This window comes from Ammodytes marinus (genome assembly GCF_949987685.1).
Source record: "Ammodytes marinus genome assembly, chromosome: 9".
NCBI lineage: Eukaryota > Metazoa > Chordata > Actinopteri > Uranoscopiformes > Ammodytidae > Ammodytes > Ammodytes marinus.
The window spans coordinates 22,452,993-22,479,722 of record NC_137213.1 but is presented as its reverse complement, the minus strand read 5'-3'; the positions used below and the strand labels follow the sequence as shown (position 1 = coordinate 22,479,722).

At 45.4% G+C, this 26,730-nt stretch overlaps 2 protein-coding genes across 2 annotated transcripts; both read right to left on the bottom strand.

The window, feature by feature from the left end:
* Positions 1-203: 203 nt before the first annotated feature.
* On the bottom strand, positions 204-15,537 carry LOC307255182 (leukocyte cell-derived chemotaxin 1-like; the record flags this gene model as incomplete). Its single annotated transcript, XM_080033824.1, has 7 exons — positions 204-428; positions 2,345-2,454; positions 3,303-3,453; positions 12,808-12,921; positions 13,493-13,633; positions 15,025-15,165; positions 15,466-15,537. 7 exons carry the CDS (start codon positions 15,535-15,537, stop codon positions 204-206), a joined length of 954 nt encoding a protein of 317 aa, XP_079889950.1.
* Positions 15,538-17,588: 2,051 nt separating this feature from the next.
* On the bottom strand, positions 17,589-20,901 carry LOC307255119 (protocadherin-8-like; the record flags this gene model as incomplete). Its single annotated transcript, XM_080033746.1, has 3 exons — positions 17,589-17,941; positions 18,058-18,283; positions 18,406-20,901. 3 exons carry the CDS (start codon positions 20,899-20,901, stop codon positions 17,589-17,591), a joined length of 3,075 nt encoding a protein of 1,024 aa, XP_079889872.1.
* Positions 20,902-26,730: the final 5,829 nt, after the last annotated feature.

Here is a 26,730-nt window from a genome sequence, read left to right as displayed (position 1 = left end):
TTATAATGTGAGGACACAGTGACAGATGATTTTCCTTTCCTACGAATCTGCTAAGGCAAAACGGGTACATGTAACTACTACAGGAGCCTAGATGATGAAAAGAAGCCACAATTCTTAAACTATATCCTTCGTTTCCCCATACCCTTGGTACCCCACCACCCCCTCCCTCCCAGACTCTATACCATCTCCCAGGTAGGTGTCATTTACACCAGACCCAGAATACGAGCCACCCACCAGTTGCAGGGCATGATAACCCTGCAGGCCACCCTACAGCCGCGGTAGTGGTAGGGCCAGGGGTGGTAGCCTCCGAGGGGCTCGCAGATCCTCTGGCAGTGGGTATAGCCGCGGCGGCACTCGTTGCAGCACACGCCCTGGTGGTCCAGCATGGGGTCGATGTTCATGGTGCCCTCATCTCCCTCTAGGCCTCTCTGAGAAAGAGACAGAGAGAGGACAGCGGTCAGAGAGAGCATACAGGGTCATCCCTATGTTCCCACAGCCTGTTGGTCCTACAGCCCTATGTTTCTTGAGATTGACGATAAGGTTTAGGCATCACGGCTGGGTGGTTAGGGGACAGGGAGAGGTTAAAATATGAGTGACACAGACCAATCTAGCACACAGAAATACTATGCTCTATTATATTGTTGGATTACTTAGAAATGTTGGACCAACGGGCTGTGGGAATAGACACGCTCACGTGCACACATGTTTTGACTGTCATGTGATAGGCTCCGTGGTGGACAAAGTACTCAACCGTAGTACTTCAAGGAATAGTTCAAACAGTTTAATTGTTTAGCTTTTTGCCTCACTCACTGGCTCAAGAAAAGGTGACAGAATCCGTTCCCCTAACTGTGTGTGCATTTTGTTTGATATAGAAATGAGTGAAGGTCTCTCATCCAGGTTAGTTTAGCTCAAACACTGGTAGTCAATATGAGCAGGTCAAAAGATAAACTTTACAACATCACTTAATTGCTCCTGTGTGCATGTTGAGACTTGTTATTTACCATGTTATGTTGCGCTCTATATTTTTACACTTTGTCATGTTCGAACCAAATACATATGTGACCGTCAAGGGCACTTCCTGGTTTCTTTCCAGTATGCATTTGATAATAAAATGGCAAAACGTGTAACAATATAGAGTGCAACATAACTAGTAAATAGACAACTCCCAACAAGCACACAGGAGCTGTACATGATGTTGTACAGTTGATCTTTTGACTTGCTCCCCTTGACTACCAGTGTTTGAGCTAAGCTAACCTGGATGTGCTTCCTTTGCCCATTTCTATATCAAAAATGCACACACGATTAAAGGAACCGTTTCTGTCGCCTTTTCTTGAGCTGGAGAGTGAGGCAAAAAACTAAAACATTTTAAATGTTGAAATATATTCCTTTAAAGGTGCACTATGTAACCTTGGGTGTGTCAGAGAAGTGAACATTTTCTGTGGTATATTTTCATAACTTAATTAAAATCTTTACTCACAGGAACATTAGATTCCTGGAACTCTATTTGAAGAGTAAGTTACCTGAAATGTTTCTGTCTCACTGTTGTTTACAGAAGCGGGGCCTAGAGTTTTCTAGTCTTACGTTTGGTTCCAGGTGCCTCAAAATAATTTATTTTGATTCATGATGATATAATTAATCTAGTTTTTAAGTTCAGTACTCAAGTAAATGTACTTTGTTAGGCCACTGTCCACCACTGGATAGGCTACTGTATTACCAACTACCAATTAAGAATGCCTTTCCGACAGGCGGGATTGGGGAGGAGTGGATTTTGTCAGATGATGTGGGTTTTTGTTGTCAAATGTTTTTCTTCTTCAGCGTATGTGCTCACTGTTTACCCCCCTCTGTGGTTGTCAGGAGTTTGTAGCAGGGGGTTGGGGAGGTAGGGATGATGAGCGGGAAGGAAGGGAGGGGGGATTAGGGAAAAAGGGGGCCAAACATAGGGGGTGAGGATGGAGGGCACGGAGGGTGTGTGTGTGTGTGTGTATGTATGGGAGTCTGTGTGTGCTCAGCAGGGCAAAGGGGCCACAGCAGCAGCAGCAGCAGCAGTGCAGGGGGAAGGGAGGAGGATGTTGTGGAATTATTCATACAGCCCCTGAATGCTGAAAGGAAAGCTTTGGACAGGGCTCAGACAGCCCCTCACATCGCACAGCGCAGAAAAAACACACCCACGCATACACTCAGATTTGCAGTGACAATCCGCGGGGGCCCCTTTCGCCGTTGACCCTGGCATCTGCTGCCCGCTCGCACAGCTGTGAGAAACCTCTCCACAGTCTCAGGTATAGCACCTCGGATACGAACAGACAGTCGCGGAGAAGGCAAATATGTGAGATTTGTGTTGACTCACCTGATAGGGGTTTTCTGGGTTGAGCTCTGCCCCCACGTCCTCTTCCTCTGCCCCGGCTGCCTGGCGACGCTGGCGGTTAGCGGCTACGGCCCTCCTCTTCCTCTGTCCGCCTGCACACACATCACATAACAGTCTCAGTGCATCTAGTGACAGCAGAGCACATTGTTTAAGAGAGCAACAGTGGCATTAATGCGGCACGGCTTCCCGAAACGCACAGCAGCAGCCGTTTCGCAAGGTGGCGTTTTGAAGTCCTCAGATGAGCAAGAATAATATTGTGTTTGTGAGAACTTTTGTTGACCTCTCCCAGCATGGCTTAAAAAATGTGTACACACAGTAGCACGGAAGCTTGAAAGAGGACTTTCGCTTGTTTTTTTGAGCTTCTGTAGCTTCAACAACTGTGATGTTAAGAGGAAATTATCTCAACCATTTGACCCTTATTCACCTTGTATTTTGAAACAAACATTGCCTTAAAAATTAAAGCTATAGTGCGTAACTTTTTCACATAAATGAAGGTTGGTTACATTCAAGCGATTGACCAACGAGATGACACAAAGTTGATTAAGCCACCCCCGACCCCCTGCACGCACACACACACATTGCCGCAGGAGCTCAGAAAAATCCCAAGTATCTCCGAAGATATGTTTCAGTTGTTGATACTACTGCTAAGAAAAAACCTGGACATACAGCAGAAGGTATTAAAATACATGCGCGATAACCGTAGGCTTACATCATGTATATGCGCCGACAGTGTTGTTGTAATTCCTCAAGATTCCCCATGGGGGGCAACAGAAATTATGCACTATAGCTTTAAGCTTTTTTCCTTCTGTGATGTTAAATGGAAATGATCTAGACCGTTTGACCCATATCCTCTTTGTTTTATGAGAAGAACAAACATAGCCTTCAAAAAATTCGACGTTTGACATTTTCATTTCACTGCTGCTGTCTAATATTTGCTTACTGGTTGAGTAGGTGGGACGGAGCCAGAAGATTGGCAGGTCTCCACACAGGTCCTTTATCTTGTTGCTGAGGAAGGCAGAGTCGGAGATGGGAGCGCCAGCCGCCACCCAGATCAAATCCTCCTCAAACTTGGCGGGCATCACCTCGTCCTCCTGCAGGGGTGTAAGGGAAGGAAGGTGAGGAGAAGTGAGCTGATAGCCGCTTGCAAAAGGAAAATAAGAAAACAAGCATCATGAAAACACATCTGCAGACGTGGCCCGGCTGCTGAAGGCGCAACATCACACTTGTTTATGGATCTTGTTAGTGGCCCTTTAAATAGCCCCACAGTCTTCGCATGTTGTCCGTGCCTAATCTGCATCAATGCTGTTAATGCTCCTTGCAATGACATAAAATCAAGTAGGAAAAAAAATGAACCCCCTCCAGGCTTTAGTGCACGGATTCCCTTTGCGCTTACATTTAGCTGTATACACCATGTCAGGACTCATCAAGATCTTAAGGGAGACAGAGATTGGATGGCCTAAATTTGCAGGTTTCCGCGCATAAACTAATGAGGCTTTTTTACAGGAGATACCGTGTAAATATATACTCTGTGTCCACAGCCCGCAGGTAAGAGAGAAAAAAGGGGGAATACTGTGGGGATGTTTTTGCCAAGAGGCATCTGTTCCTGAGGGCTGCACCGCACTAGCCACAGCCATGTTTAGGGAATGTTATCCTCCAACCTCTCAGAAATGCTTTTTTTTTTTTTTTTTTTCCAGCTCAAATGATTTGCTGCAGGGACAAATAAAAGCGGGGGTCCTTCTCCACTGCTCCACTGATAAGACTTTATCTGACCCACTCCCTCTGGATGGCGACGCATACGTGTGTGTGTGTGTGTGTGCGCTTATCTAAGCCATATTTGCCATCACTCTAAATTATAGCAAATGACCAGCCTGCAGCAACCATTATAACAGCATCTCCCTGTCTCTCCACACAGTCACACACACACACACACACACACACACACACTGAACGCCCAAACGGGAACCAAACGATCATTTATGAGGCAAAGAGAGGCAATAACACAAACACACACAAAAGCACAAACGTGAAATAAATGATCTTTTATGAGGCAGAGCGAGGCAATAAGAGCAGCCCTGCGTGATAATTAATTGCAGGCTTGTGTGTGTGTGTGTGTGTGTGTGTGTGTGTGTGTGTGTGTGTGTGTGTGTGTGTGTGTGATTGTGTGTGTGTGTGATTGTGTGTAAGCGCATTTGTGAGGGCAATTCTGGTGATGTGGATTTATGTGGATGTGAGGCTTATGCAGAGCTAAATGATTTTAATTATCAGACGGCCTCAATTGAACAATCACAGGCGGCCGGTGTTAGTGTGTTGTGATTGCACTCCACACACACACACACACACACACACACACACACACACACACACACACACACACACAGAAAGTAGGCCTATATCCTCTCCACCAAGCTGTTAAGCGATTGGAACCCAGACATAATAACGACCTCTGTGTTCCTGGTGGATCATTGGCTTGGCTTGATTCATGCTAATACCTCAGCTTTATTTCAGAAGTGAGACTTTGCAGCCTACTATTGCTCTAAAGCTCAGCAAAAAATAAAACAATGCAGTTACACAACTCTCTCCGAATTACTAAGGAATACTTTACCAATGGATTGCATAACAAAAGTTCAAGCTACGGGCTTTATAGATGGGCTAATTATAAATATATTATTGCATAGTAAATCAGTAAAAGACATTTTTAACCACAAGGTTTGGGTTGCCAGGATTACAATTTCCCTGATGTGTATCCCCCTCTGACCTGACTTACATATTGTATAAACTTTCAAGCTGTCTTGTTATTAGAAAGTTCAAAACTCATTATCCTTACTAATATTTGTGTTTTCATATGTGATGGTTTCTCAGAGAGTGAGGAAGTGGGGATGCGTTAAACCGCAGTGCTGTTGTTATACATGTTAGAGTCACTACAGCTACAACAATCCATCATATTGGCAGTTGTAAATGTTATCAGTGGTAATGTGGACTTTTGTTCAGATTCCCTTCAGAAATGACCTTGGGCACAGCAGTACTCTGAGCTAATAGCTCAGAGTACTGCTCTGAGCTATTAGCTGCTCATGCTGCTAGCATGTTAGCATTGCCACTAACGTGCTCCTAGTGGCAATGCTAACATGCTAGTGTTTAGCAGGTATAATGTTTAACACCATCTTAATTTAGCATGTTAGCCATTTTTGATTAGCACTCAACACAAGATGGCTCAGTCAGTCAGTTTTGCATGTTTTTTTCTTGTAAGCTAAAGTTCTGGACAAATCAACATTTAGACTTGAGTATGGCGCTAGAGGTCAAGTTAAGGTAACACCAAATGTTTTGCAGTTTTGAAAGCTAAATTATTCCCCATTCTTGCTTGAAATACAACTTCAGATGCTCAACATTCCGGGGTCTCCATTGTGATATTTTGTGCTTTCGTAATGCACCAAATCTTTTCAGCAGGAGACAGGTATGGACTGTAGACAGGCCAGTCTATTACCCGCACTCTGTTCCTACGAAGGCAAGCTTTATAAAGACGTGCAGAATGTGGCTCGGTATTGTCTTGCTTAAATAAGCAGAGACATCCCTGAAATAGACATTGTCTGGATGGCAGCATGTTGCTCCAAAACCTGTATGTACTTTTCAGCATTAATGACGCTTTCACAGATGTGCAAGTTACCCATGCATGGGCACTAACCCACCACCATAACATGACAAACGCTGGCTTTTCAACTTTTTATCGGTAACAATCTGGATGGTCCTTTTCCCTAGTAGCCCGGAGGACACAACGTCCATGATTTACAAAAACAATTTGAAATGTAGACTCGTCAGACCACAGCACACTGTTCCACTTTGCATCAGATGAGCCCAGGCCCAGAGAAGTCTACAGCTTGTGTGGATGTTGTTGATAAATGGCTTGCACTTTGCATGGTAGAGTCTTATCTTGCATTAGTGGATGAAGCGACAAACTGTGTTTACCGACCATGGTTTTCTAAAGTGTTCCATGGCCCATGTAGTGAATGGCAGTGGCAGAAAATGGCAGCCTGAGCCCACTGCTTGTTAGATGATTTTCGCGATCTTTTTCGCGATCTTTTCAACTTCCGGTCGTAACAACATGGACATATACATCTCATAGAGCATAAGATTCTGAACATTTCAAAAAAAAAAGTAAGTCTCTACCCCATTCCTGTGATGAGTTATGGTCGTTTAAAGAAACCACCGAAATTAGCTAAAACGGCTAAAGCTAGCTAATACTCCGCTAGCTAGCGTTAGCTCTATAGTGTTCTGTCTTTTTTTTTTTTCACCGCATCATGTCATCGGCACTCACCCAGACAGATCCGGAGCTTCTCCTCCTGAGATCTGAGCTCAAGTCAGTGGAGAGTCTCATTCACGATCTCCTCCAGCGGCAGTCCTTCCTGGTCTCCAAATTAGCTGTGCTTGAAAAAGCTCCTCTTTCAAGTTCTCAGGCACCGGTTAGCGGCGTTTCTACTGCTTCTGCTGCCCAGCCTCCCGACGCTTTATGGACGTCTGTTGTGAAGAAGGGCAGACGATCTTCTACACGATCTTCTCATCCTCTTCCTCCTCCTCTGCTCTCCTCTCCATCTCCTCCTCCTGTGTTGACGCGCAATCCATTTGCTCCGCTGGAGGTGCTATGTGGAGCTGCTGAACCTGCGGCTCGTGTTGCCGGCTCTCCATCTGCTTCGCCGGTCCAGACCTGCTCCAGGGTGGCACGTGGACGTCGGGGTTCCACTTCCCAGTTTGGATGTCAAGATCGCCGCCGTTTACCAGCTCCATCTGGAAGTGTGTTTCCCTGTGTGCACCCCTCCGTGCCTCCTCGAAGTGGTGCCCCCGATGTTGACATCCGCTGTACAGGTGAGGCTCTCTCTCGCGGCTGTGCCCTGCCCTCACCTCCTCCCCTCTCATCGAAGCTGTCTCTCTACTGTGGGAGCTGCTTGAATCGCCAACCTGAGATCCTCATCATCGGTGACTCTATTGTCAGATTTCTTTGTCTCCCTGGTGCTTTCACCTATTGCCTCTCTGGAGGAAAATCATCTGACATTATGGAGCTAACACCTGCCCTCGTTGCCCTCCACCCTACTGCCCACACAGTCATCCTGCATGTTGGAACTAATGACGTAATGAATAAACGGTCATACCAACTATTTGACAATCTTCAGAGTCTGGCCCTCACCCTGGAGAGCCTGGGGAAATTCTGTATATTTTCCGGCCCCATTCCCACGTCATCCAAAAGCCCTGAGCGCTACAGCCGTCTTTTGGATTTCCATGAACGGCTGGAGTCCTGGTGCTCGGGCAACTCTCTGGGCTATATTAACAACTTTGACTCTTTCTCTAGACACACACTACTCAAATCTGACGGCCTCCATCCCAATGCCAAAGGTATTAAAGAACTTACTAATCACTACATTCATCACATCGCATCTTGGCATAATTCGGACTGATATTTACCACAGCACGACCCTACCAAATCATCCCCCATTAAAAAAGATCTCCCCAGGGATCCTGCTGAAATATCCCCCAATTTAACTCATAACAACACCTCAAATTGTCCTTCATTCATCCCAGACATCACTGACCCCCTTTGCTCTAAACTAAATTCCCCACAAATTCTTAAATCAAGAAAGGGCTTGGGTTTTCTTCATCTAAATATTAGAAGTTTATTGCAGCATGATAAATTAGACCATGTAAAGATTTTAGTGTCCCAGGCAGATCCAGATGTCTTGATTCTGACTGAATCCTGGTTAAAGAAGAGTACAGATGACTCTATTGTGGCAATTAATGAATACAATTTATTCAGAATAGACAGAAACGCAAGGGGTGGGGGAGTGGCTGTCTATGTTAAATCCTGTTATTCTGTAACACTTTTACATGCTGTCTCTGTTCCAAATTGTTTTGAATTTATTGCGCTAGAATTATCTTTATCATCAAATGATTGTTTTGTTGTAATTGGTGTGTATAGGCCCCCTTCTGCTGTTACTAGCTCCTTAAACGATCTAGCACATATGCTCTCCAGTTATGTAAATAGAGAGGTAATTGTGATGGGTGATTTTAACGTTGATTGGCTTTCTGGTGCCTCTGAACCTTTCAAAGAAATCTGTAGCAACGTTAATCTTACACAATTAATAACTGAGTCCACAAGACCCAATCTAAAAAACCCAGCAAAATCAACTTTAATCGATTTAATCCTATCAAATAAAATAAATAAAATAGTCTCAGCTGGTGTTTTTGAGCTCGGGATTAGTGATCACTGCCCAGTGGCCTGTATCAGAAGTATTCATTTAAAAAGATCTCAACCTAAAATCATAATTAAGCGTAATTTTAAAGGGTTTAATGAGCAAGCCTTTTTAAGTGATCTCCGTCATAGTGACATTCAACTCACTACGGAAATTTCGGATGTTGAGTTAGCCTTAGACTATTTCATCAATAGTTTCACCTCAATTATAAACAAACATGCGCCCCTTAAAAAGCATAGAGTAAAAAATAGATCAAACCCCTGGTTTACAAGTGAACTGTCTGATTTATTTTCTGAAAGAAATAAAGCATGGTCTCTAGCTAGACGCTCTGGAGATAATACCAATTGGACTATTTTTAGACAATTTAGGAATAAGTGCACAGCCATGGTCAGGAAAGCCAAATCCGAATATTACCTTGAATTAATCTCCGACTGCTACTCTAACCCTGCACTATTTTGGAAAGCTGTGAACTATAATAAAAACAATTCTAGCACAGTTCCCACTCAGATCAAATTAAATGGTCACACTCTCAATGATCAAAAAGAGATTGGCTTAGCTTTTAATAAACATTTTGTAGCTGCTGGTCAACTCTTTCAAAATGGAGGTTGTACACCTTCTACAACCAGTAGTAACGTACCGCCTGTCTCTCAAACTCCTATTTTCAGCCTTGATCTTCTTCCCACAAGTGTTGTTGTAGATGCGCTCCTCGCCATCAACCCCAAGAAGTACATGGGAGAGGACAATTTGGACCCGTTTTCAATCAAGCTTTCGACACATATAATATCAAAACAAATAACCCATATTTTTAATCTTTCCATCTCCTCTGGAATAGTTCCTAAAATTTGGAAAAAAGCTCACGTAATTCCTTTACATAAAGGTGGTGACAAAAATAATCTTAATAACTACAGGCCAATTTCCAAACTCCCATGCCTGGCAAAAATTCTAGAATCACTTATTAATAATCAGTTAAAAACATTTCTAACTAGTGCTTCCATTTTGAGCCCATTCCAATCTGGTTTTAGGGCAGGCCACAGTACTGTCTCTGCTGTGACTTTGGTTGTAGACAACATTGTTACAGCATTAGACAAGAAAAAGCACTGTGCAGCACTTTTTATTGATCTTTCAAAGGCCTTTGATACTGTTGACCACCATTTGCTTTTACAGAGGCTGCATGACATTGGCTTTGATCATTCTGCATGTAGCTGGTTTAGGGATTATCTCTCTGATAGACAGCAGTCAGTTAAACTCGGAAGATACCAATCTGAGTTTTTAACTGTTACAAATGGTGTCCCACAAGGCTCAATTTTAGGTCCAGTTCTTTTCACAATTTATATAAATAACATTGTTTCATCGCTAAAAAACTGTCATGCCCATCTATACGCTGACGACACAGTACTGTATTGCATTTCCGATTCGGTGCACCAATCTATTCAGAACCTACAAAGCTCTTTTAACACCCTGCAGGACTGTCTAGTGGACCTCAGGCTGGTTCTAAATACAGACAAAACCAAATATATGTGTTTCTCCAGAGCAAGAACTACAAATTTGAATGATTTTAATATTTTTACAAATAATGGATTTTTAATTGAAAGAGTCACAGAGTACAAATATCTTGGCATCTGGTTAGATGATAAACTCACTTTTAATTTTCATATAAAAAATCTTGTTCGTCGACTACGACAAAAAATTGGCTATTTTTATAGGAACAAAACCACCTTCCCTTTATTTAGTAGGAAAAGGATTATTGAAGCAGTTTTCATGTCTGTCCTTGATTACGGTGATGTGGTTTACCGGCATGCATCACATTCATGTCTTAAACTCCTGGACTCTGTTTTTCACTCTGCTTTAAGGTTCATCACAGGAGATGCTTATGACACACACCATTGTCTTTTATATGAAAAGGTTGGGTGGTCCTCCCTTAAAGAGAGACGTGACGCACATTGGCATATTTTAATTTACAAAGCCTTGACCGGGAAGCTTCCTCGTTATTTAACTGAATTGCTGCAAATCTCAGATGGGCTTTATCAGACCCGCTCCACTGACATGCTTATGCTTTATGTCCCACAAGCCCGGTCTGAGCTAGGAAAGACAGCTTTTAGCTTCAGTGCCCCTGACTCCTGGAACAACTTACAGCAACAAATTAAACTAAATAACTTCATATCCTTTAACCAATTTAAACAAACTATTTTAAATCTGCCAAACTCTACCTGTAACTGTTTTAATTAGGCTATATTGTACTCTCACCCATTTAATTTTAATTGCTACCACTTAATTTCACCACTGTGTAAATGTTTCAATTGTTTTTCTCTTCACCTGTTGTTGTGTATTTGATGTATTTGCGTTGAATATTGTTAATGTATTGTTGTTTTTCCTTTGAATTTGTTTGAACTCGACGTCATTGAAAATGAGGGTCACCCCTCAATTGGTCTCTCGAGGATAAATAAAAGTTAAATGAAAAAATGAAAAATAAAATCATCTCATTTTTTTAATGGAGTGCCACCTGGGGTTATGGGCATTACATTTTAGATGTTGGACCTTGCCCCTTACGTGCAGAGATTTCTCCGGATTCTCTAAATCTTTTAATTCTATTGTGGATTGTAGATGGTGAAATTGTTAAAATATTTGCAGGAATGTTGTTTTTAAACTGTTGGACTGTTTTCATCTGCAGTTCTTCCCAAAGTGGTGAACCTCACCCCATTAGTGCTTGTAAAGAATGAATCTTTACTGGATGCCCCTTTATATTCATTCATGAAAATATCACCTGTTACCAGTTATATGTGAGTAATGTTCCAAACAGGTATTTCTTTTAAACATTCTGCAGCATTCACAATCTTTTAATGACCCTGTCCCAACTTCTTTGAAATGTGTTGCTGGCATCAAATTTAGAATAAGCATATATTTACGAAAAACAATTAAATAGCTAGGGTAAAACATAAACTATATTGCCTTTATATTGTTATCAACTTAATTGTTTGTGAAAAGGGATTAACAAATGTTCCATTCTGTTGTATACGTTTCACATACTGTAACTTTTGGGATTGGAGTTGTATTTGACATACTTGTGTTGCAAGAGGATAGGTTAGTAGGATTCATCCTCTGGGGAGAATCAATGTCTATACTTGAATTCATGGCAATCCATCTGCCCATAGTTGGTGAGACCAAATAACCAAAAAAGGGATCCATTTGTAAAACAGAAACATTTTCATTAGTGAGTATTTTAGATGCTAAGATGTGAATTATGTTGCCTTTGGGTACTGCTAAGGTGGTAAAGCCGGTCAGCCAAAGATCTAAGGGTTGGCGGTTCAATTCCCACCCTGCCACTTGTGTCATGGTTGTTGTGTCCTTGGGCAAGACACTAACCCACCCTGCCTCGGGTGGTAGGATGGCCTATTGGCGAGGGGGCCGACCAGAGGCTGCTAGTTCGATCCCCGGCGCCGGAAGGAAGGGTGTGATTTGTGGACCTAGGATGGCTGGGATTGCATCTACGGTGCCCACCATCTCTACCATGTGTCCTTGAGCGGGACACTTGACCTCAAAAACTGCTCCAGTGGCATGGCAGACCCCTGAGCGATGATCCCCTTCCAAATGCATGTGTGTGTTAGAGAGATATAGGAAGGGGTGAGCGAAATGTAATTTCGATTGGCATATGTGTGTGTGTAACCTACATTGCATGTGTGTTTCAATTGATAATAAAGCGACTTAACTTAAATTAACTATCAGTTTCTCACCATGTTCAGTCTTTATGCTAAGGTATTCTGTCTGGTAACTGTCTGCTAACTCTCGGCAAGAAAGCAAGAAGTTTATCTCCCATAGTAAAAACTCTTTCTTTAAAGTAGCTAGGAGGAACTTTGAGTTAGTAGATTCCAGCAGCATCCTTGGATAAAAGCTATAGGCTTAGTTGTTGTATTTTAAGATACCAGCGCCAAGTGTATTGTTTAGGAAGCGAGTGATATGTCTGTGAATATGTTCCGGTCTGCTTGCAAATAAAACGTTCCGCGGAAAAATCGGACCCTGTGCAATTGCATTAATAATAAAGAAATAGCGTTTTCTTCACTGATGGTCTCGTTTTCTGTTCCAGGTCATTTATGAGCATCGGAGGAAAAATTATACTGTTTCATTAACCTTTTAAAGTTCCTCATAGGAGGCTTAAAGGTTTGGTTTATATGGGAGCCCTTTAGGTTAAAGTTTGATAGAAGACGAACAAGACCAACCCACCAGGTCGAATGTCATGGCATCCTTGTTGAGAGCCTCCACATCAGGCAGACGGGCCTTCACCTGGGTCTTGATGTAGCACTTCTCTCCTCCGGAAAAGCGGATCCCTGTGATCCCCTGAAGAAACGAAAAAAATCTTAGTTAGAACACAACCCTTACTTCTCCAGTTGTTGTGTTGTCCTCAGCTCGCTGGAGGTGTCAGGGACTATAGATGTGTACGTCAAATCTAATATCGCAGATTATTCGATAACATTTTGGGCCGATGCTTAATTTTTGCTACAAACTTTCAGATTTAAAAGAATTACTCTCACAGAGACACCCTGATTAAAAGGTCAACATTTTAATAGTTTAAAGGCCAAAGCTGCTGCTTCCCTGGGTCTTGCTAGGCCTGATTGGAGTAGCTTTAATTAAAGGTCGACAAACCCGCCAGTTCAAATTTAATTGAAATGGAGCCGGCGACGCATCTTGACACTGATCGGCCCAAAGGGATATAGCGCGCCCACTTGCTTTTAATTTCAGATGCTTCTACAGCGACGAGCCAATAACCCCACAAGGGTCCTTAAAGTTTCAACAAAATCCTATCGACTTCTAGTTCCCAGAGTGCTGTTGGGTGTGCTGATGAGCCTGTTTTCCTGCTCCCGCCAGCAACCTCCTGATATTTTCTTTCTTCATTCAGGATTCAACTCACAATCTCAAAGTCGTGGACCTCGACGGCCTCGTCCGCCCCGCTGCCGGTGCTGAACCTCTCCATGTTATTGGCTGTGTCGATCTCCATTGAACCGTCCTCCACTTTGCCATTGATGCTCATGCTGTAGTGGACGTTGTAGACCTGCACGCACACACACACACACACACACAAGTTTCAGACTGGCATGTAAGGTATGAGAGTCACCCCAGCATCCCCCCCTCTCTTTTTCAACACTCCTCCCTCTCCAATCTTTCCCTATGACTTCTCCTCCACACACATACCACTCTCTTTTCAGGGTTTCTCTTTCAGACACATACACACACATTCATTCAAAAGGTGTTCAGAAGAATACAATATCTGCAGCTCTCTGGGTGATGATGACCCTCCTTGCCAAGAGCCCTTTCATCATGTCTTAATAGCATTTTTCTAACTCTGAAAAAACCATCAGAAAAGCTACATTTTGCCTCTCATCTCTTCCACCTCTTGCCCCTGGAGCATCAGCCGGACCACTGAGGCCCCCCACCACCTCCCTACCCCCCACCCCTCTGGCCCCAGCAGTCAGGATCCTCCAATGCACACAACGCCCCCATTCACCAAGCACACTGCACCGTGGAACTGGAGTCTGGAGTTAAATGTTTACCTACACCGGGGGAAAAAAATCCATCTTGGAAAAAGTACTTGAGTATTGAGTCTCCTTTTAATTCAACTAACTAACTTAAAGAATGTTGCCCCTGACAACTTCATTTCACTCATTTCCCCATTCAAAGAAGCTTGTTTCCAGAATCTCTTCAAACAAGTGACATTATTTTTATGGGGTATGAGCATGGGAGCTTTTATCTTTTAGAGTAGTTCCACTTATTTCAGAAAAGTTTTGACAGTAGAGGGAAAACAGAGAAACAAAAGGAATTATCTAACAGATCAGACAGCGTTTGATCAGAATCTTTTTTATTCAAAAGTCCTAAGGGACTGTAGGAAAATTATTTGTTTCACTTAATGAAAATACAAAGGTGTTCCCACGGGTTATTCATTTTCTCTTTGAACGCTCCCTTTCCACTGCAACTTCCCACAATGTGTTAAAAAAAAATTAGTAGTATTAAATTGGTACAGCTTGTTGAATCATGTATCTCAATTTAAAGCATAATATGTTAATGGATTATGTGCTATGGGAATGTACACATTAATAAAAACCTGAGATGGATTGGAGACAGAACTGTTGTTCTTCGAATATGAACAAGTGCACCTTTATCAACCATATGGCAGTTATGTTTTTGATCTTACTGTGGCTATTGACATGGTAAGGCTAAAACAAACTTGAAGTGAAGCCCAAGGAACATCTTAAAAGACCCTCCCCAAACTGACACAATAGATTCATATAGCCAAAATAAAAATGTCAGCCTATAAAGGCCTACTCTTCCCTTTGTAAATCATTAGTTCATCATTATCTAATGACTTATCTATTACTTATGAATCACTTATAAATGAACATTATTATAAAGTGTTACCAGAGAGAAAAAAGGAAATATTAGTCTTACATGTTTCTCATTGTTGTTCCAGAAGTAGAAAGCTCCCACTGCCCCCAGTAGCAGCAGGAGGGCCCCGGCGATGAGCACCGCGAGGCCGGCCTTCAAGAGGCGGCCAGTGGCTGCGGGCTTCACGGCCACGGCAGAGTATGCCTACGGTAAAACAAATAGAGCAAATCAATGGCATGTTGTCCATCACACTGGTAGGTAACCAAATAAGTGCATGCCCAGAAAAGAAAAAATTTTTGACAAACCATTTATGCTTAATGATAACTGAGATGCATGAGATAACTCCATAGCTACACAGGCGAGGTTTTTGGTCACTTATCCAGCGTATACAGAGTTAATAAGCGAACATTTTGGCCCCAGACCAACCCACACAAATAGACATACAGTATCCTAAAAGAACTCTACAAAGCTTACTGAGGTTTTCTGGCCAGTATTAACACTCACCGGTGGCATAAACTGCTGCAGGTCCTCCGGTCCCGCCGAGGCGATCGGTACTTTCTCTGAGTTGCCGGCCATGACTGAAGTCAAACACCTGAGTGAACCCCTGTGCACTGGCACTCTCTCTCTCTCTCTCTCTCTCTCTCTCTCTCTCTCTCTCTCTCTCTCTCTCTCTCTCTCTCTCTCTCTCTCTCTCTCTCTCTCTCTCTCGGACACGTGGTGACACATTTTTTGGGGGTAGTGCTGAAACTGCGCAATACTCTTTTGTTCTGTATTTAAAATTGTGTGACTTTAAATAAAAAGTAAGGAGTTGTGCGGTGCCTCCAGTTGGTGGTCGTGAGAAACCACTAATGTATGCCAAAAGTTAGGCTCTCTTTGAGGAAAGCATTAATATTTTTTTCTCTTTGAAGATCATAAAGCCCGCTCATGTAACTTACATGAGTTTGATTCAAGCTATGAACCTTAGGATTTCATATCATTAAGACAAAAAACTCGTTTGGTGGACTAAGATATAATCAGCAATTATGGAGCAGATGAAGAAAGGGTTAGGTTTGTCTCCACAAATCACCTTTACGCAGGCACGATCACACACACACACACACACACACACACACACACACACACACACACACACACACACACACACACACACAAACCTCCCTACCTCCTCTCTTTCAATGCCTCCACAGACAGTTGCAGGTCAAAGGTGACCGTGGCGGAATGTCGCATGTTTTCTCCATGTTTGGAGACAGTTTGTTTACATGACGGTGTGCAAAAGAGCAGCAACCTGCAGGACGGACTTGGAGCTCCTATTCCCGAATCCAGAACTGCGTTACTGCTACGAATAATACCATGACCCCGTGAATAGACATGGGTGGATTATGCCTACGTAAGGTGCGCAGCGTGCGTATTTGGCACATGGACAAAAAAAACATTCTTACAGAATAGCACGAGGATTTGCCCACAAAGACTTCATGTTCTCTGACTAAAATCACCTGTGTTTAGGTGCCTCTCAAACCTATTCGTTAGACTTCCTTTTGGGCATGTAATGTTTTTGGAGACAGCTACAGTAAATGCACCTTTACGCATAGCAGGTCTCATTAGTGTGTCTCCTCTATGCGCACCCTTTAGGTGGTAATGATTTATGTAAAGGACGCATGAGCATACCTTTAATTCTTGTATTAACAAGCTGGTCTTAGGCAGTAAAAAATGCAGTTATTAAGTCCATGAAAACCCAAGGTGAAGGTTTCGGATTTTTATATGCATGAGATGACGGAGTGATTTGTTAGAAAACCTTGGCGTCTGTTCGGGCAGCTCGCCAGCAAAATCGTATTCACAAAATAAAAAAAAATACTCTGACCTTCTCCGGTGGGCTGCAAGGGCAGAGGCTCACTACTGCAATAACAGCGACGCCTGTTGGCTTTTACTAGTGACTGGCCTGACTGACGTTCCTGAAAGGCATACACACGCACACGCAAACGCGCACACACATACACACACACACACGCACCCACTCCATCTCACCTCACTTATTGAAGGAACGCACAAGTCGCTTTTTCAGAACAGTATTTCAAAGTTTTATTTTCTCTCAGAATATCGTGATGATAAAAAAAGAAAGAGAAAGAAAACTGTACAGGTCCTTAATTATTGCATTCAAAAAATTTCGTACATCGTTTATCAACTTGATACACTGTGGGTCACTCACCGGCCACTCAAACTGCACAGTTTCTGGGGCCATTTTTAAATAGTAGTCAACGTGCTTAAAGATCAAATAATTACACCTCATATTTACATATCTTATCTTAATTATTACTTTTATAAAAAATAAAAATCTCTGTATGTACAAAACTTGCATATGATACACTTCATCATGTCCAACAACATTTCTCAGTTCAGTGATTGAATGGACATCAAAGGTGGCTTTTACATTAAAAACAAAAAACACACAAATAGGATATAAACGTATACAATTATGTGCACTCTCCAGTCTCCATAGCAACACATCACTTCAGAAAGTGACATTAGTCTCATTGTCAATGGAGCATAAATTAAAAAAACTTTTGAATACACTATACATTTCTTTGAGAGTGAGCTTCAGTGTGTGTGTGCAATGTCTTTGATGTTTTAGATTAGACATCGTTGTTGGGACAGTGTGTTGGGGTGGGGGTATACACTGGGATGGTAATATCGCTGATCTCCTGCACCCTCACAGGTATGGGTGGGGTGACCATAACGTAGTCGTACTCTCTATGCAGCACCTTCTCGTACACACTTTGCAGACCCGTGGTTTTGGGGATGTGGGCCTGGTAGTAGTTGTCCCTGCGGTTGGGGTCCCGGGGCAGGGAACCCGTCTTGGAGAGGCTGCTGAAGGAGGACATGGTTGGGGCAGGAGATGGGGCTGCGTTAGCCCTTACTGCGGAGGGGCTCCAGCAGCGATCTGAGTGACCCAGGACCTTACACTCACTGGTGCAAGCCCACAGAGCTATATGAAGGAGAGAGGAAAGTTCAGTTAGATTTGGTACCAAAAGCATAACATCTGATAGATTGGATATCATTTTATACTGTAAATATGTTCAAATTTGAAATATTATTGCTCACCATTTTGGCCGCCCATGGGTGGAACCACTATGCCATCTTTCTTCAGGTGGGTGTCTGCGCTGACGTCACTGTCACTGTCATTGAAGTCGCTGTCCCCCTTGCCACTGTCTTTGCCACTGAAGGCAGGGTCCCGGGCGGAGATGGTGGTGTAAGAGTTGCCCTTCCAGATGGTGATGGGCCTCACAGCCTCTTTGGCGTTGCCATAGCCAGGTAGAGTTGAGTAGCCCTGAAGGAAGAGAGAAGAGAGAAGAGAGAGATACAGAGGTCAGTGCTGGAGGAAAACAAATTGCAGTTGCTCATTGCTACATGTGTGCCATTGTCAGTATAGTGACCAAAGGTGCCTCTCACCTCGTGTTTATTCCCTCCTCGGCCCTTGCCGTTGTTGCTGTCTGAGTCATACACGCATGGCACCTCGCTGCCGTCCTCTGAGGCTGAGCACATGTCGATGCCCCCGGGGTGAGCCGAGGTGAAGCCACCGGGCTGGCTGCTGCTGTAAGAGTGTTCATCAAAGGCCACTGCTGAGCCGGCGTTGTGTAGCGGAAGAAGAGGGTTGTCCCCTCCTGCGACGTGAATGTGGCTCCTGCTGCCCCGCTCCAGCGTGCCCTTCTCCCCGTACGAGTCGCTGTCCTCTCCGCTCTTGTCTCGCTTGCGCCGGTTGCAGGTGGTGGCGATGAGGATGATGGCGAGCAGCAGGAGAGTGCAGCTCCCCGCCAGCACGACGATAATCACCACGGACAGGTCCCACTGCGAGTGCACCTCGTCCCCACCACCACCGCCCCCAGCCGAATGGTACACTGTCCTGTCGCTCGGCGGGGCGCCAGCCACCAGCAGGAAGTGGAGCGTGGCGGTAGAGGTGAGCGCGGGCCTGCCGTTGTCGCTCACCGTCACGGTCACGCTCAGGGTCTCGCCCACGTCGTGGCTCAGCACTTGGTTGAGGTAGATCTCCCCCGTGGCTTTGTTAACAGAGAACACGGAGGGTTCACCAGTGGCCAGTCCGAAAGACAGCTCAGAGTTCACGCCCTCGTCTGCGTCCCGTGCCTCCACCCGGGTGATGACGTAGCCGCTCGGTGCGTCCCGGGGCAGAATGACTTCAGCGGAACCGTTGTTGAGAGCCGGGTGAGTGATGAACGGTGCGTTGTCGTTCTGGTCCACTATCCTCACGTAGATGTTAGCGCTGCCGGACAGAGGCGGGGAGCCGCCGTCGCTGGCCAAGATGCGGAGCTCCAGCTGTTTGACCACTTCATAGTTAAAGCTGCGAAGCGCGTAAAGCGAGCCGCTGGCCGGGTCCAGAGACACGAAGGTGGAAATGGGGGAACCCATGAAGTAGGTGTCTGCAAGTTTGTAGGTGACCTTCCCGTTTGACCCCATGTCCAAGTCCCGCGCCACCACAGTGGTGATGTACGCGCCAGGTGCGTTGTTCTCCACCACAGCCACCTCATACACAGGCTTACTGAATGTAGGAGCGTTGTCGTTCTCGTCGGTCAGTCTGATCGTGTACTGAGTGATGGTTCTGAAGGGAGGGGAGCCCAGATCCTCCGCCACCACAGTGAGGTTATACTCGGGGATTTTCTCCCGGTCCAACGGGTTGGTGCTGACTATCATGAAGCTGTCCTCGTACGCCTGCTGCAGTCTGAAGTGGTCGTGTCCGTAGAGCGTGCAGTGCACCTGTCCGTTGGCTCCGGAGTCTCTGTCCGAGGTGCTGACCAGCGCCACGAAGCTCTCCCTGGCCGCCGCCTCTGTGATGTACGCGATCCCCGCCGTGATGGACGTCATGGGGGTGATGGAGATCTCCGGCGCGTTGTCGTTCACGTCCTGCACCTGCACCACTATTTTGCAAATGGCCGGGCTCGGGTTCGGACCTAGGTCGGTGGCTTGCACGTCGAACTCGTACGTGGTCTTACTTTCAAAGTCGATGGGGCTCTCCAGGGTGAGCCGCCCGGTCTTCCTGTCCACTCTGAACAGTTGGCGTATTTCTGCGGGCACCTGGTTCCCGAAACCGTACACCACCTCGCCGTTCGGCCCCTCGTCCGGGTCCTCCGCGTTCAGGTCCAGCAGGAGCGAGCCCACCGGTGCGTCCTCGGGCAAGTCCACGGAGAAGCTGTTCCGGTCGAACACGGGGCTGTTGTCGTTGTAGTCTTTCACCTTGACGTTTACGCGCGTTGTTCCGGTGCGGGACGGGTTGCCGCCGTCCATGGCGACCAACTCCAGCGCGTAAGTGGCCTGCGTCTCACGGTCCAGCTCCTTCATGAGCACCAGCTCCGCATATTTAACCCCGTCGGCCCTGCTGAGCACGTCGATGGAGAAGTGGCTGTTGACGGAGATCTGGTAACTCTGGATGTAGTTGGAGCCCACGTCCTCATCCACGGCGAAGTCCAGCGGGATCCGGGTGCCCACCGCGGTGTTCTCGGAGATCTCCAGACTCGACTCTTTCCGGGGGAACTCGGGCGAGTTGTCGTTGATGTCCTTGACCTCCACCTCGACGTGCACGAGCTTGAACTGCTCCTTGGAGAAACTGACCACATCGAAAGCGATAAGGCAGTGCAGGGTGTGTTTGCAGATGCGCTCCCGGTCTATCCGCTCGCCGATGGACAGCTGTCCGTCGCTCTCCCGCAGACGGATGAAAGAGGAGTTGAACTGTTTCATCATCCTGAAATTGGTCCTGGAGCCCCCCGACGAGTAAGAGGAGGCAGGGGAGGAAGAGATGTCCTTGGCCAAGTTTCCGATCACTGTCCCCGGTGCGTCCTCTTCAAATGTCTGATATTTCACCGTCTTTCCTTGTGTGATAACCGCCAAAGAGACGCACACTACTAGCACCGACAGCCAGTTCCACCCTATTCCTCCCATCTTGACACCTTTCACTCCCGAAAAAGAATCTGAAATTCAGCTAAGTGTCCGCAATGAGTCCGATTTTAAAGTTTCAACAATTCTCGCCTACAAAAAGCTACTCCTTCCCCACTCCTTTCCACTCTCCTGGGTTGTTTATTTGTATAAAGCCCAGTGATAAATATTCCATATATCTTTCAATGCGCACTCCGGAAAGCGCTCTTTCTCTCTCACTCTCTCTCTCTCTCTCTCTCTACTGGAGGTGTGCTTCTGTCAGCGCAAGAGGGCTGCAGTGTCTGCGGGAGGGTTTATACGGCGAGGCATGCAAATGAGCCGCACTGTTGTGACCAATCCGGGCTTCGAGAGAGGGAGAGGGGGGAGAGAGAGAAAAGGGGGGACTTCTGAAAGACCTCTAAAACCCTGTTTAGAGATTCCTGGACTGTGCGGGTGAAACTTGGCACCCAATATGTGGGCTAAACGCACGGGCTTGATTTAATACTGCTATAGTTTCCGTTGCTTGTTTATGTTCCTCGGGCAGTTAAATGAGACTGCGCAGCTAGCGACACATGGGGGGGCAGCACAGAGATGCGCAGTGTCCCTGAGCTAGAGGACAAAGCATTTGAATGGGACTATCTGTTCAGGATGCTATACCCCTATATAGACGCACTTTTCACAGTATACCAAGAGATTTATGCCTAAACACTGGTCGCTTGGATCCCCACGCACGTGCCCTGTGTGTAAGCATGTCGCTGACAGGGCTGAGCTGAGCTGTCCCAGTGACCTCTCCACCTCTTGTAGGGACATAACTTTACGCACGCGAGAGAATATGATTTGTCCTTCGCTCCAACCTTTAGAGCGCCCCCGATCCACTCCAACCCCAGACAGATAAGATTTCGTATAATGGACTTACACACGCAGCCATAATGCTGAGACAGCTTAATATGATGAATAATGGCAGGGCCAGAGATTCAAAAGAATGTGGTGTAACTGGTGGTAATGGCATCGTTTTAGTGCTCATTTTATTCTTATTAATAAATTCAATAAGTGCGCTCTGTCGTCCATTATTCATCCCCCTAGTGTGTTGTAATCCAGTAATTGTTTGCCTCTCAGATCATATCTCATCTGAGACATGGGGAGAAAAGGGGACTATATCCACTCAAACATTGATTTTATTCTAATAAGGTTTCGGCTCAGATCGGCTCACGAGAGGTCTTGTGCGCGAGAGACCATAGGGATTTTTTTAAATTAAAGCCTGTGTAACGGCCCGGTTTAACATGCGACTTTCCTTGGCCTCGTCTGCCAGAACACAGAGGCGCAGGTGAAATCGACACACACATAGACTCATTCACACACACTCGAACGCACACACACACACACACACACACACACACACACACACACACACACACACACACACACACACACACACACTGGCGGTCACGCACGCACTCACAGTCTTCCACGAGAACCCGTTACAAATGGGATTTGGCTGTAAAACGCAGGGGGGATTTATCAGGATTTCAATAGCGAGATTATATCAAAGGCGCATGAAGCCCTCGTTAGTAGCGGCGGGATAATGGCATGGCAGGGTCTCCCTTTGCAGCCGTCCATGCCGGTATTGTGGGCCCCTGAGCGGGTCTGTGGGGACCCTAACCCCGCTGCCTCCGCCTAACTGCAGCATAATGAGGCACAGCCACATGCAGCCTTTGTGCTATCCATCCAGACCCATTCTACAACCCCCCTTCACCCAGACCTGCCCCGGTTCCTTTCATTACAGGGAGATGGGAGATGAATTGGCCTGGACATCATGGTCCCTTCTATTAAAATACATTTAGAGAGCGAGCTGGGCCCCGTCACGGCTATTTAAGAGATTTTCTCATTCTTCCCATTGGAATAACAGTCTCTCTTTCCCTCTCTTCCTTATTCACCCTCACACACACACACACAACACACACACACACACACACACACACACACACACACACACACACACACACACACACACACACACACACACGCACACACACACACACACACACACACACACACACACACACAGCTTTTTCAGGGGCAACACTTGCCTTTGCAGTCGAGGCTAATATCAGTTGGCATGTTCTATAAAGAACCCATCTGCCACAGAAAGTCAAATGGGAGACACCTGAAAGGACAACATCCAGTCAAGCAGCTTGCAGAGTTAGACACAGTCAGGCCTGTCCTAAACGATAAGGAGACGTCCCCCTGCCTTTAATTAAGGACGACACAGCAAAACTAAGTCCCAGAAATAATAATACCACTTTTCAAACAGGCTCCCTTTAATAAGTAGTTCATAAGCTGTTATAACTCAATTTATTGTAGCTATATTGATCAGTTATAATAATGCATAAATGAGACTTACTTTTGGGTTGCCAGCTGTGGAAAATCCTTTTGATTAACTTGACAAATATTAAGGGGGGTAACTGGTATAAGGAAGCAGAGAGTAGGCCTGTTTCTATTTTATTTGGGGGCAAGTGGTTTTAATCCGACCCCAATCTTTCTTGTAAGGGCCTTTAATAAGTTGTTGATATAGGCATTGAGTTTTTAACAAGGTCATCTAACTTGCCTTCTACAAAACCCTGAACAGCCAAATGTAGCCCATTTCTCTCAGAAAGTTTGTATAGACTATGACTGATGTACATGGTAAATGTATCCTATAAGGGTGCCATACAGAGTAGAAGGATGCAAACTGTGATCTATTTTTATTTCCAGCAACATTTAAGTCTGCCCTGAAAGCTCCTTTCCCTGGCTCTAAAGCATTGTGAAGAGCCCGTTCTGTCCAAATTGAAGACAGAGAGGGTCCATTGAACCAGAGTAATAACGGTCTCACCGCGGGGCTCGCTGCTTTGTTTTAAATATTCCAACGTGTGAGAATCCTCGTGTTTATTCTCATTTTCTGTTTGTGTTCAGAGCACAAAGCATGCACTCCGACAGTATTCAGCATTCACAGAGACACACACACACACACACACACACACACACACACACACACACACACACACACACGCACACACGCACGCACGCACGCACACACACACACACACACACACACACACACACACACACACACACACACACGCACACACACACACGCACGCACGCACGCACACACACACACACACACACACACACACACACACACACACACAGAGAAGACAGAGCAATCAAACGCAAATTACACCATGTTGAGTCTCGCCTCGCGGATTAAACTCTCTCTGCACGTGCGTGTGAGCGCGCGCACTAGAAAGACAGGGGGACTTTATTGCAATGTTTGACACCCCTCCACCCCTCCAAAGAGCTGACATGAAGGACACACACACACACACACCTAAAAAAGAAAAAATATTAATTCTTACACGTGATCACCGTGTCAATCTCGCCCGTCTGCACGCGAGTTCAACAATAGCGGAATTAGAGAGTCTCCCAAATCCCCTCTATTCTTCACGGGATGCATTAGCATTTTCTTTACCATATATAAATACATCTTTAAAAGGATGCCTCCCTCTCCTCGCTTTCTCTCCTTTCTTCGCCATTGTGGTCCCCATTTGCTCTAGTGATCGCCGGGTATTCGGGTCGCCCGAGCCCATTGCCTCTTGTTGGGGCTTAACTCATTGAGATGGAAATGGACGATTTGGTCTCTATTGTCCACCATATAAGCACTGGATAAGGAGAAAGAAAGTGGGGAGAGAGTGAGAAAGCAGAAGGGTGAGAAAGAAGAGAAAGGGTGTGTGTGTGTGTGTGTGTGTGTGTGTGTGTGTGTGTGTGTGTGTGTGTGTAGGAGGGGGGGGGGGTCTAAGATTATCGATCAGCGCGCCCAACAACCCTGTCCCCACCCCCACCCACACTCCTCTCCCCTCTCCGCTAACCTTTGCTTAACTCGCGTGCCATCACAAGCACATGAGCCCTAATTGGTTCCCACCACTAATTATCCAATTATCGCCTCTCCAACGGAGAACCGGCACTCCAGGGCTCCAGGGCCGGCGTTAAAGGCCTCGTCCTCTATGCCCTATTGATGGAAATGATTAGGAGTGAATGCACCCATCACCTCCGAAGTGCACTACTTGAGAAACCTGTGTCATGGCCCCTGTATAGTGTTTAGAGGTCTGAAAGAGAAGATAGCACTTCACTATACAGAGGGGTTTACGCACACATTCAACCTGTATTATTCCAAAACTCTTACCGTAAATGGAATCCATGATAAAGTGGCGCACAGGTTAATCAGGCCCCTTTGTGTGGACCTTGCAAGATAAAGAAAAATAGATGTTGTAGGCTAAGATCCCCATGCTGGCGCTCCTGTTAAGGTCATGACATTTCACAATGCAATATCCATGGTAAATAGCCATTTGTTTGCTACTGAAATGTTATTTCCTAGGATAAGGGACACATTATTTAAAAGGACTGTATGGAAATGAATATTAAAGAAACTAAAAGAAAGCTCCCCCAGGGGTTATCAAAATGTATTTGATCAGAAAAGATGAGTCGCTTAGTCGAGCCACCATTTTAACTGTAATTGATTATTGGCAACAGGAAAAGCTTTATCTTTTTGTAAAAGAAGTTTCTCCTAAAAGAACCATAGACTATGGCTACCTTCATCCAAAAGAAAAAGGAGAAAACAGTCCTTTATTAATACTCCCACATTTGTTTATGAAATGATTAATGCTTCATTTGAAGTTTCTTCTAGGGAACTGCACCAACGTTCCGTGCTGTTATGTATGCATCTTAAGAAAAACAACATCACTGATCATGCTAGAATTAATAGACATGTCTACTTTGGCTGTTTTGCATTCTGACTGCGCCTAGCAGCAGGAGACCAATAGTCTACACGTAAAGCTGCAACAGGCATAGTGAACTGCAGTGAGCCGGATCTGAATGGAGAAGCAGAAGGCCTGGACTGGCACCAGAGCGCCACCAGATTGATAACGTCCAGTTACATTAAACACTTATTCTCCTTTCCCTGACTCTTTGTCTTTTGGTTAACTTCTGCTCCGATCCATCACCCTCCAACCCATCTGTCCCTGATAGCTGCAACACTTTGAATAAATTCCTCCCGACAAACAAAGCGGTTAACATCTCATGAATGCAGCTTTTTACACTCCGCACACAGATTGTGGGGAAACTTTAGGGCCGGAGGAGTAACCAGTGCAAAGAAATCTGTCCTGGGACACTCCCTCCGAGCTTCCACTTCATTACCGGTATTGTGCTCGGGAGCGCGCAATCTGTGCGGCCGTCTCCGCCCGGCCCCGCCAGCTTTCTAATGACTTTCCGATGATGATTTAATGGCTCGCATGCCCGTTTCCCTTCAAACTCCGCCCACCTCCCCTCTCTCCTCTTCTTTTCAGCGCTTTTGAGGCGCATCCGCTTTTGTCTCGAGCTGTTTCCATCACTGGCACTCCGGATTCAGGGGAGGTCAGGAGTCGCGCACATAAAGATTCACACATCAGGCCTGAATGCACGAACGATATATAGGGGAGTTAACCAACTTTGGCCCCTGTCTCGGTCTAGTATGGGAGAATCCTGGCTGGGGAGGGGATTGGAGGCTTCTGGTCTGAGAATGTTTTGTAAAAAAAAAGAGAGAGAGAAAAACAACAAGTTCCTCCTAATGTCGAATTTTCTTATTGTTATGACAAATGTAAAGATGTAAAGTGAAAGTTATAGTGTGTGAGTGCGGCAATGAAATGCTTGAGGGTGGTGGTGGTGGTGGTGGGTGTGCTCACCTGATGGTTGCAGAGCGCCAGATTGTGCCGTGTCTTAAAATGAACAGATGGGGTTGGATGAGTTAAGAGAACCATGGAGGGAGGGAATGGCAGACGCCTGCAT